We start from the raw sequence: 12,895 nt of genomic DNA on the forward strand, positions 1-12,895 counted from the left end.
CACACACACACTCAAACATGCACTCACTCACATACGCACACACACTCACACGCACTCACACACACACACACATACACACACTCACACACACACACAAACTCACACACACACTCACATAAACTCACACACACACTCACACACACACATGCATACTCACACACATGCACACACTCACATGCGCACACACACACATATACACACACACACTCAAACATGCATACATTCACATGCACACACACACACACAAACACACACACACAAAAACCACACACACACGTGCACACACACATGCACACATTCACTCACGTACGCACGCACATGTGCAAACACACACATGCACACACGCACACACACACGTACGGTGAGAGTACTCTAAGGAAGCATTATCAAGGCCATCTCCTCCATTCCTGACCAGTCCAGATCCTGACACCTCAGGAGGTAGGTTAACATTAAAGAGTGTGGGAACACAATCTGGTGATCAGCTCACTTTTGATTTGATTTGATTTATTATTGTCACAGTACAGTGAAAAGTACTAAAGAAAAACTGAAAGAACTGCAGATGCTGTCAATCAGGAACAAAAGCAGAAGTTGCTGGAAAAGCTGTACAGATCGGCAGCATCTGTGAAGAGGAATCAAAGTTAACATTTCGGGTGCAGTGGCCCTTCCTCAGAATGTTCCTCCCTCAGTTCTGAGGAAGGGTTACTGCAACTGAAATGTTAACTTTGATGTCTCTTCACAAATGCTGCCAGATCTGTACAGCTTTTCAAGCAACTTCTGCTTTTGTGCAGTGAAAATTGTTGTTTTGTGTGCTCTCCAGGCAAATCATGCACATTAGGGTAACAGAACAGAATGCAGAGTATAGTGTTACAGCCACATAGAATGTGTAGAAAAAGATCAATTCTAAATATGAGAGGTCCATTCATAAGTCTTATGATAACAGGGAAGAAGCTGTTCTTGTATCTGTTAGTATTTGTTTTCAAATTTTTGTATCTTCTGACTAACAGAAGATGGTAGAAGAGAGTATAACAAGGTGGAAAGAGTCTTTGATTGTGTTTGTTGCTTTCCTGAGGCAATGGGAAGTATAGATGGAGTCAATGAATGGAAGGATTATTTACATCATGGACTAGGCTGTGTTCACAATTCTCTGTAATTTCTCTCCATGACAGATCCGCAGCTGGTTGAGGAAGACACGGCCCAGGTCACTGGCACTCAGAGGACGGGCAGAGACCAGGCACCTGCTCAGGCCCAGGCAGGAGAGGACCCTTTGGAGTCAGGAGTTGGGGACTCCATCCACCTGCACAGGGAGGGACAGGAGCTGCAGGCAGGAATGTGAGAGGGAATGGCCCTCAGGGCCCAGAAGCTGCAGCAGTGCAGAGAGCCATGTGACTGTCTGTCTGTCTCTATGGACAGGGCAGTGGTTGCCAAGGAGAACCAGGCCCAGCGTCCTCAGGGTCTGCACAGACCTGCTCTCCATCGCCTCAGCCAATGGTCCACAGGACTGAAGGAACAGTGACAGGGAGTAGAGAACCTGGTGCACTCTCCAGGTATGCCCTCCTCACAAGGAGACGTTTGTTCATTTTGGCAGGACGAGTAAAAAAGAGGCATCGGACATTGCAATTTCTTCAGAAGGTCACGAGTCTTTGGAACTGTCTTCTTGGCTGTAGCTGCAGGATCCTTGAATATTTTTGTGACAGATGTGAGTGGATTCTTGTTAAGCAAGGGGGTGACAGGTTATCGGGGTAGGCTGGAGTTTAAACTTGAAATTATAATCAGATAAGCCGTGATTTTATGAACCAGGGAAGGAAGATTGGAAAGACCAAATGTTAAACTCCTGCTCCATGTTCACATGTACATATAGGAATACAACCAGTTTTGTTAGGAGGAAGCATGTCTCCTATAAACATTGCATCTAATATGAAGGGTTCTGCTTCAGAAATAGCAATTCCAACTCAGATTGCCAGGTTTGGTTCCTTCACTCTTTTCCTTGCTCTGAGGATGTTCGTCTGGGCCATTGAGTGTTTCCAGAATGTGCGAAATTTTACTTTTCGTAGTTACAGCATTTTACTTTTATACAGCAAATGGCAGCTTGGTGGCTCTATGGTTAGCACTGCTGCTTCAGAGAACCTGGTTCAATTCTGGCCTTGTGTGACCATCCATGTGGAGTTTGCACGTTCTCCCTGCATCTGTGTGGGTTTCCTCCGGGTGCTCAAGATCCCCCCCCATTGTCCGAGGATGTACAGGTTAAGTGAATCGGCCATGCTAAATTGTCCAGGATGTGCGAGTTAGGGGGGTTAATTAAGGTAATGTGGGGGTGCTGGGGCTGGGTGGCATGTTGTTTGGAGTGTCAGTGCAGAATGACCTCTTTCCACAACGTAGGGATGCTAAATTAATTGATGTCCTGCCTCAGTGCTGTTTGTGGGACCTTGCTGCACTCAAAATGCCTTCCAGTTCCCCTTACGTCAAACTCCAAAAATGTACTTCATAGACTGTGAAATACTTTGGAATGCTCAGAGGACGTGAAAGTCACAACAGCAATTCTTAACTTCTCCACAGTATAATGCTGCGAGAAAAATGTATGGCAACCCAAGGGATTAAATCTGGAATTGCACGGGTCATTGAGTTCAGCTTCTCCTGAGCTTCAGCTGGTTAATCCGATAAGAATCTTTTTGCTGTTTAACTCTTCTTGAACACCCATTCTACGCATGACACTGACTTTCCATTTGAAGAGACACCACATTTTGAACACAGTGACTCCTAATAATTCAAGTGCTTTATTTATTTCTTGGGGTGGAATATTCTGGTTAGTAATTAATCCACAATTATTCGATTTACATATTTTTCCAAGTTTTTGATGGACACAATGAAATTCATAGACAAAGCCCATCGCTGTACACCCATAAAGGTATTTTCACTAAATATATATATTTTTTAAAAAAAGGACACTGTAACATACCAAACATCCCCAGGGTCCAACTCCCAATAAATCAATGGCTGCTTGTGAGAGAAAGAAAAGTGATAGTTGCAACAATGGGAGACAGTGATATTGAATTGCTGCCCATTATGATCTCTATCCAATTGTTTCCTCTTGAGAGGGTTAACTCAATCTCACCCTCCCTAAAGTTAAAATGACTGTGCTTCGTATTGTACAGCTTAACACAGCCATGGAAACACAGATGTCCTATATTTCATTGTATCACACTCTAGCCAGGTATAGCTGAAGGGATGAGCCACTTCCTTTCTGTAGTCCAGACCATCATTCCCAGCATTTTGAAATTATTCAAATTCAGAATATTTAAAACAGCATTTTTTTGTGAAATGCTCGTCTTTTTCACAGAAGTGGTGGTATGTTTCATTCCTGAGATTCAGTGCCTGGAGACTCTGAACACTTTGAACAACTCAAATCAGTTTTCATATCTAAACAAGTGTAAGACAAAATAACTTAAGGTAATTAATATTGAGTTGATAAAATGCTAATTCATTATTGAAACATTATCTGCTGATTTAGGTTTCTGTATTTTCCTGGTTAGTTTTTCTTTTGAAAATTCTAGGCTTATCCCTACTTTTGTTGTGGCAGAATTTCTTTTAATTGAAATTATTTAAATGGATGTTGAGTTTAGTTTAATATGAGTTCTCCTATAGAATGTTACACTAATCTCTTAATTAAAAATGTTAACAGGAACAGAGAAAATCAGAGGCTGTAACAATGAGATACAGGAAATGATATACAGAAGGAAAGAAAGACTGAGGTAGCAAGATAGATAGGGGCAAAGACTGATAGTAGTAGAGACATGGATATACGTCTACATGTAAAGATTGTGTGATGTAAAGGGAAAGTAAGACGACCACAAATAGGGACAGAGATAGATTGGGGAAAGTGACAGAAATGGAGAGAGATAAACACACAGGCATATATAGAAAAATAACCAGATATACCAGGAAGTAGAAATAGACAGAAAGTACTTCGGTGAATAGACTAAGATGGGTAGAAAGCAATAAAGGTAGAGCACCACACTACAGTTGCCAACCCTCCTGCACTGTCCTGACTTCTCCAGGAACAAAGATTAATCTCTGGGACACTGCTATGAGTAAATGAGGAGAGTGCACGTGGCCACAAAATGAATATTGAGCAGTAGGACAAGGGGCTGTTTGATTGACAGTCACGAATGATTCTGTCAGATCCATTCACTTTCCCATGGTTTGTGTGGGAAAGTGAATGGATCTGGCGGAATCATGGTTTACGTGGGAAAGTGGACTTGGTGAGCGACCAGAGGAGGGAGGATGAGGGTCTGTGTTTAAATCTTGTTGGAAACACCCTGGTAGCATTGGCAACACCAGAATACGAAGCCAATCAGTTTAGTGGCAGGCAGAGATAGTTGAAAAAAAAACACGCACAATGTTAAAGATCAGGGGAAAACAAACAATCAGATTGAGGTGGGATGGCTGACACAAGAAACTTATTTATGTCATTTTGAAAATGTAGGTACGAGCACATGCAATCGGAAAGACGTAAGTTCCAAAGCGTGGATGTTGTGGAAAATTTCCAGAGAGAGGAGATGTTCCTGATTGGTGTGTGTGTTGAGGAGCCGTGCCTTTGCTTTTCTGCACATATACTCTTCGATTTCCTGCTACATGTTTCTTTAAAATGGGTGCTGCAGAAACACCTGCTCTCAAGTGCTAGCATCATGTACTCAGATATGGCATGATTAGAATAAGAGTAAAGATGCTACCAGGCCTCACCGACTTTGGCACAATCTCATCGAGTAACACCGTGTCTTTGAGAAAACAACTGGGAATTAGGACAAATTATTTGTCCTGCTTGCTCAAAGTAACCAAAAACTGGAACCAGATGAGTCAAACTGCACATAGTATTCCTGCATTCAGAAGACTATCTCTCCATGTAGGCTATACTTGCATTAGACGTATGTCTCACTGAAATATTTAGTCACACAGATTTTGTATATTTTAATGCTTTTTGTTTGAAATTATAATTTACAAAATCAGGGGAGATCAGTTGAAATCTAAATAGGTCTCCGAGAATTTTCAATGTTCCAGCTTACAATAAAATATATTTGTGTCTTTCATGTGATATACTTTGTGGCTTTGCTCACAGTGAGTTGGAGCAGGTATTGCTTCAAATATATACAACTAAAAATGGGAGGAAGAATTTGGCATGCTAAGTGAATAGTGAGTCTTCATGCAGCACATGACAGAGAAAGCACCAAGGGGAAAGGTGGGATGGGAGAAAAAGGCACAATGGGAGAAAGTGGGTTGAAAGAATGTGTGACGAAGTATGACAGGAAGTAAATTACAGGAGTGGACATAACACGTAAGGGGTTTGATACTTTATACATTTAACAGCCTGTAACTATTTTACTTCCATTGCACAAAAATATGGTTAGGGTTCATTTCCAAATTGCTTTACCCGTAAAAAATACCACACTTAATTTTTTTCAGTGTCATTTACAGTTTTGCCGATTCCCTGTCATCCTTGTTAATGAACTGATTGCAGCATTATGTCTGCATTCTTTCACACAGCTCCCAAGATCTCCACTTTGTCGCTCTGAGCTTTCGCTTGCCTCTGGCCAATTGATTCATGCTGCAAGTTGGCGTAGGCAAATTCGTTTTCTCGTCTGCCACTGGTCTCAGATTGAGTTGCCTGTGTCTGCAGGTGAGAGAGAGAGGAACAAATGTGAACTGTTACAAAAAACTTGTTTTTTTTTTAAAATCTGAGTCCCAACCAGCACAAGGTCCCATTCACCCAGCAATCACCTATGTACGTTGTTCAAGTAAGAACAGAAGAACGTAAGAAATAGGAGCAGGAGTAGGCAATCTGGCTCCTCAAGCCTGCTCTGTGATTCAATAAGGTCATGGCTGATGTTCCCATGTACTCAGCTACATTTACCCTCCCATTCCCCATAACTCTTAATTCCTTTACTGTTTTGAAATCTGCCTTTGCCTTAAAAACATTCAACGAGGCAGTATCAACTGCCTCACTGGGCAGAAAATTCCACAGATTCACAACCCTTTGGGTGACAAAGTTCCTCCTCAACTCAGTCCTAAATCTGCTCCCACCTTATTTTGAGGCTATGCCCCCTGGTTCTAGAAAGTATGGCCTTAGTTTTAATATTATCATCTTAATTGTTTCAGAATTCCCTCTACTGCTCCATCCATCTTCATCTCTGTTACCTCCTTCAGCCTTACAAATTCCTTTGATCCATGTGTTCTTCCAGTTCTGAGCAATTTTGCACCCTAATTTTGAACACTCTGACATTAGTGCCTGCATCTTCACTTTAGGTCCATGGCTGTGAAATTACCTTGTTCAACCTCTCATCTTCTCTATCGCTCTCTCCTCCTTCAAATTACTCATTTCAGGCCAAGGTTTTGATCTGCTGTACAAGTTTTTCTTTAAATCACAAAATATTTTGATCAGCGTGCATCTATTGTCCTCTCTCATTGCTCTGGAGAAGACAGACCCTTGTTGAACCACTGCAGTCTGTGCGGTTTAAGTTTTCCCACATTGTTTTTTAGGGAGGGAGTTTGTGATTGAGATTTAACGATGAGGATTCTGACACGAGTATCCAAAAGAATTAGAAAAAAGCTTCAGTCTATCAAAAAGGCATCTCAACACGACCTTTTCTAGGGCATTGTGGAATGGGAAATAAATTCTGGTCTATTCATTGACAGACACATTCAATAAACTAGCAGCTTAAGTGTGACCACCAGAATGGTCAGAAGTGAACTGGATGAATCTTTGTCTTTCATCAACATACATGATCAGTCCATACAAAATGAAATTAAAACTCTCTCCCGTGTTTCAAAGTGTCTCCTCAGTCCACTGAACCTCTGCACCTCATCCCCTCTCACAGCATTCAGTCATCTGTTTTGAGCCTTTTCTGCACTCTCCTCTTCCAACTGCCTCACCAGTTTGATTATCTGGGGCACCCTCCCTAAACAACCCAACCCAAACTCTCTATAGCTTGATCTATATCTTTCCAACTTGTTCATTAAGCCCATTAATCATCCTAAATTTAGAATCCATTCCTTGTATAAATTATTGCCTCCTTCTCCTGTGGAATGAGTTGTCATGGTTTTCTGCATTAAACGTGTCACACCCATGCAACAAAATGAGGACGCCTTAATTTTGGAAGCCCCTTTACAAACCTTTTTTGGTGTCTGCACTTCAGTGTAGATCACAGGTTGGGAATCACTTTCCAACTCTTGCCCTGGGACAATGCAAAAACAACCAATTAATTGGGAAAGATCAAAAGGTAACTCACATGCTGTTGCACTCCCAGGGAAAATACACGCTTGAAGTGCTCGGCACTGCTGTTTGGAATGTCATGAGATGCCTCATGTTCTACACCATCTAGCCCCAGAAGAATATTCTTATATTCCTTTCTGTCTCATGCACTTATTTCACTAGCCCTTCCATGTATCCATTTTATTTTCCTCAGCTATTCTGTCTGGCAATATGTTTTACATTCGGAGTATACCCTGGATAAACAGATTACCCCGAACTTCTCTCTTATATTTTTTAGAACAACAGCAAAATGGAGTTCATGACAAAGATTTCTAGTTAACCAGTAGAACCATATTATAAGGGTGCAATTTTCCTTATCCTAGAGGTGACAAGAAAGAGAAATTTGCGGGTAAGTTTGGCTCTGGAGAGAAACACACCCCATTCTTGTGATATTTCCAAATACACACTGGGTAAGAGGGTCCACAGCTGATGTTCTCAACTCAGCAAAGTCATGAAGTCGTCAATTAACAACGACTTAAGAGTCTTAGTTCAGGAGAGATGGGGGTTGTGGGGGGTCATTTCCAGACTGGAAAACCATGGAGACCTGCCTGTTGTGTTGGGGAGACGGTGGGGGTGGTGGTTGGGGTTGGGGGGGAAGGGTACCTCCAATTGTCCATCTGGGGGCAATTAAAGGCACAGATTGGATCAACTGGTAGCCTTTGAAAGCCATCTTCCACCCTGACCTTGTTTCTGACACTCATTGCACCCCCCCATCACAGTCATCATTGCCTCCACAATGGGATAAAATAAAGACTTGCCTTCTCACTGCTGGATCCCCTAAGAGGTAGCCCTCAACCAGCAGGCTTTAGGACCCAGCAGCTGTTGGCCAGGTTGCCAGTGTTGAGGCCTACGAAGGTCAAGTTAGTCACCCTTATTCGCCTGTCAGCTCATAATGACCCGATTGGCAGTCAACCCTACAGGCTCATACACCACCAAGCCCTCCATCCCCTCCTTTGCATTTTGAGAAGGAAATGGAAGGCGATGCACTTAATGTCCAGCCATATTGAGCTCCTTGATAATCTTAAAGATCTCCATGAGGTCAGCTGTCAGTCTTTGCTTTTATAGAATCCCTATGGTGCAGACAGAGGTTATTCATCCCATTGGGTCCACACTGACCCTCCAAAGACCATCCCACCCAGACCCATTCCTGTCACCCCGCATTTCAATGGCCAACTTACCTCGCCTGCACACTATGGGTGATGTAGCATGGCCAATTCACCTAACCTGCACATCTTTGGGCTGTGGGAGGAAACCGGAGCACCCGCAGGAAACCCACACAGACACGGGGAGAATGTGCAAACTCCACACAGACAGTCGCCCGAGGGTGGAGTCAAATCTGGGTCCCTGGGGCTGTGAGGCAGCAGTGCTAACCACTGTGCCACATCAAACAGAAGGAGTGGAGTGCAATGCATTGGTCAGGATTACACTAGAAGCACATCACCAGATATTCTGAGAGCAGTCTCCTCTATGTAAATAAACCCAGCATGGTGGGTGTTGCACTGTTTCAAGTGGAGACCAACAGCTCAGCAGATCTTGACTTCCTCTGATCGAGTAGCATTTATGATTAGCAGTTGATATCTGTTTTAATTCGATACTCATTGTGTTCAAGCAGAAGCAGAGGGTATTAAAGTGAGCGACATACTCCATTGTGCTATTAATGCCCAACCTCTCCAGTTTATTCCATCAATACCCAACCTCAGATGGTATTTTGCCAGCTACTTTTAGAATGTTTTGCTGCCTCATTCATTACGCTTTTCCTGTGAAATCGGGTGGGAGGAGAGTTAGGCATGCCAGCCACATGGGACTTCCCAGCATTCACGTTGCTGGCGCCATGTTGAAAGACCCTGTGCACGGCCAATCCGATCCAGCGAGCCAAGAGCTGGTCCTCACCCTGTGGTGCTTGACCGAAGGTGAATCTGGGAGGAAATGAATGCTCAGTTCCCACTTCGCATTCGGGAACTTGCAGGTCTGGTGGATGCCGCACGAGGGAGGAGGGCAGTCACTTACCGTGCGGACTGCCACGGGACACCATGCCACTTCACCATGTCAGCCTGGACAACTGCCATGTTCGGGAACACTCACAGCAGCGCAGGAAGAACGTCAATGATTCTGTAGGCTCTTCAAGGGTAAATGATATTATCCTCCCTGTATTATCTCATATTCTCAGGGACTTTTACTCACTCTAACTATGCCACTACACATAACAACAAAAAAAAATTAACGGACTGCGGATGATGGAAATCGGAAAGAAAAGTCACCAGCAGTCACTGATTCTCTCATTTTGACAATTACCCAGTCTCCCCAACTGATGTTCTCGCTCCCTGGTCTCCATCTCCACCTATTATTTATTCCTCACCCGACCCCATCTTCAGCATATATACCAACCTTTTCCAAGCTACAATCAGTTCTAAAGAACTTTAACTTAGTTAACTCTGACTTTAACTTTAGTTTAACTTTAACTTTAACTCTGCTTTCTCTCTCCTCAGATGCTGGCAGAGTTGCTGAGTTTCTCCAGCAATTTTTGTTCTGGATGGCACTACGCTTGTCTTTCCCCAAGCCTCGTGGACTACCAGTTTCGTTATTGCAAGCATCATGTCCACTCGATGTCCCTTAGCACCTCAAATTCCCAACCCACAAACCCTTTCTGACCTCTGCACTTCTTACTCACTCACTGGGGACACTTCACCTCCTGTCCTCAGCATTGACATCTCTTCCATCCACTTGCATCAAACTCAATCCCTCCCTTTGTCTTATTGCAGGGTACATCGGCCCACTCCCAGACAGCACCCTGACTGATGCACTACCATCCCCAACCTGCACTTGACTGTGGCCCAATCCCTGGACTGTAAAGGTGTAGATCCCCAGTCTCTGGTAGGACCAAGTGCCTGACTGAGTGTGGTGAATCCCCTGGACTGACAATGTTCAGACAGGAGACATGTGAGGTAGTGCACACGGGGTGTACTAACAAGGCAAGACAGCACACAAAGGTGGAGGTCTGGAAAGCACTGAAGTTCAGGGGAAAATTGGTGTGCATATTCACAGATCCCTTACCGTAGCAGGACAGATAGGTGAGGCAGTTAGGAGGTATGTGGAATGCTTCCCGTTTTTTGCTGTGGTATGGAATTCCAAGGGCAAGGAAGCTATCCTGGAGCAGTACAAAACTGTGGATAGGCATCAACTGAAACATTGCATGCAGTTCTGGTCACCATAGGGTGTCCTTGCACGAGACAGAGTGCAGAAGAGTTTAACCAGGATACTGCCTGGAATAAGATGAGAACCTTGACTGAAGGTATAAGTACTCCTGACTGACCATAGTCCTCATTAACCTCACTCAGGACTATTCCCCTTTAACTTTCACACTGTTTGCTTGAAGCACATGCAGCGTGTTTGCCGTATAAACAGCTGGCACATGCTCTAAGTGTGATGCCGGCTTAGCACGGTGATGTGTTCAGCTCCTTGATTATTCAGTGCTCCTCAAACTGCCTGCCTCACCTTCTGTGCTAATAAAGGAATGAAACTCATGGAAGCTGGCATCCTGTAAGCCAGCCAGTGAGTGCCAAGAAAGCCAATGTGAAAGCAAGCAGAGGCAGACAGCATTCGGGTAACTGGCATTCGGGTAACTGGATGGTGTCCATGCAGGAAAACTCCTCTCATGATGACCAGGATAGGTATTTGGTGACAAGGTGTGGAACTGGATGAACACAGCAGGCCAAGCAGCATCAGAGGAGCAGGAAAGCTGACGTTTCGGGCCTGGACCCTTCTTCAGAAATGGGGGAGGAGAAGGGGGCTCTGAAATAAATAAGGAGAGAGGGTGGAGGCGATGATAGAAGGTGGACAGAGGAGCAGATAGGTGGGAGAGATTAAGTGCAGGTCAAGGAGGCGGGGATGAGGCTAGTAGGTAGGAAGTGGGGGTGGGGGTTGGTTAGTTAACCTACCAACCTACGCTCACCTTTATTAGCTTCATCCCCGCTTCCTTGACCTGTCCGTCTTCTCTCCAACTATCTGCTCCACTATCCACATTCTATCACCGCCTCCCCCTCTATCTATTTATTTCAGAGTCCTCTTCCCCCTCCCCCATTTCTGAAACGTCAGCTTTCCTGCTCCTCTGATGCAGCCTGGCCTGCTGTGTTCCTCCAGCTCTACACTGTGTTATCTCAGACTCCAGTATCGGCAGTTCTTACTATCTTTAGGTATTTGGTGAGTTACCTGCTCTGATTTACATGTCATGAATTAGTGCTGTCTAGGTTTCTTAGGGAAGCTGAGGAGAATTGAAAACGGTGTATAAATGAAGAGAGACGGGGACTTGATAAGGCACAAGTGCATGGAAGTAAGGTAATCGTCACTCAATGGTCAGATTCTGAAGTCACAATTTTATTCATGGCATGTCTGTTGTAGTCTATAACCTGAGCCTTTATATGTAGTGACAATGCTGTCACTTTAAAAGGTTATGTCATCCTGTTTTGAAGAGAGGTTGTAAGGCAGAGGTGTTGAGCTGTCTCTAAGAAAGTAAACAGTTTGTGAGGCCTTGGGGATTTATTTAAATGCTGGAACAATGGAAGCAGCCTGGGTGTGACCAGCTTTTCACAGACCTGGCTTTCTAGTTTTTTTGTAGTTTTTGAGTTTAGTTTTAAGCGGAACCCATTTAGGTGCCAAAAGAGTTGGAAGCTTCAGTGAATGCCTCACTTTCTCTGAATTTTCTGTTGATTTTTTTTCCTCCTGGATTGGAGAACTGCATGTGAGAATCTGTGTCTGAATTTTCCTTTTTGTCAGGGGGTGTGTTTATGGGGTGTTACTATATTGGAGCAGTTAATTAGTAAGAGGTACTGTATCTATTGTTCGGTTAAGTTTTCTAATAGTTAAGTTATTCTAAATTCCTCCTTCTTTTGTTTGTATTTTGACGATAGTGTTTAAATAAATTGTGTTCTGCTTAACATTGATTAGCTTGACCAGTTGCCTCACATCTGGAACATGGCATTTCACATCTACTTTTAAAATAGAAAAAATTAGGGCCTAGGCTATCTTATAAAATATGTTGAGGGGGCCTGGTTTGGTCCATAACAAATTATTTTCTTTCTTAGAGATAGCTTGGCGCTTCTGCCTTACAATCTGTCTTCAAAAACACCAGGACAAAATAACCTTTTAAAGTGACAGCATCGTCGCAATGTGAAATGAGTTAGACAATGTGTTCAGAATAAACATTTATCTCACACACAAAAACAGAAATTTCTGGAAAACCTCAGCAGGTCTGGCAGCATCTGTGGAGAGAAATCAGAGTTCACGTTCTGAGGAAGTTTCACTGGACTCGAAATGTTAACTCTGATTTCTTTCCACAGGTGCTGCCAGACAAGCTGAGCTTTTCCAGGAGTTTCTGTTTTTGTTTCTGATTTCCAGCATCCACGGTCATTTCAGTTTTCATTAAACATTTGTCCCAGTTGGGTAAATGACTTCTGGAGAGGAAATGATGGCCTAGTGTTATTATCACTGGACTGTTAAATCCAGAAACCAAGGTAACGTTCTCAGGATAGAATGGAGCTGCAGGAACACAGCAGGCCAGGTAGCATCGGAGGAACAGGAAAGTTGACTTTTCGGGTCGGG

At 43.6% G+C, this 12,895-nt stretch overlaps 1 protein-coding gene across 3 annotated transcripts in view; it reads right to left on the reverse strand.

Moving 5' to 3' along the window:
- Positions 1 to 2,845: 2,845 nt before the first annotated feature.
- LOC109930354 (myelin-associated glycoprotein-like) overlaps positions 2,846 to 12,895 on the reverse strand; it is a 47,944-nt gene continuing 37,894 nt past the window's right edge. For all 3 annotated transcript variants that reach the window (XM_020529871.2, XM_048603388.1, XM_048603389.1), the window contains exons 8-9: positions 7,162 to 7,223; positions 2,846 to 5,662 (exon numbers count right to left, since the gene is read on the reverse strand). In XM_020529871.2, coding sequence (XP_020385460.1) covers positions 5,528 to 5,662; positions 7,162 to 7,223 — 197 coding nt within the window. In that variant the 3' untranslated portion in view covers positions 2,846 to 5,527. The remainder of the gene's footprint in view (positions 5,663 to 7,161; positions 7,224 to 12,895) is intronic.

This window comes from Rhincodon typus, chromosome 12, assembly GCF_021869965.1.
Source record: "Rhincodon typus isolate 14 chromosome 12, sRhiTyp1.1, whole genome shotgun sequence".
NCBI lineage: Eukaryota > Metazoa > Chordata > Chondrichthyes > Orectolobiformes > Rhincodontidae > Rhincodon > Rhincodon typus.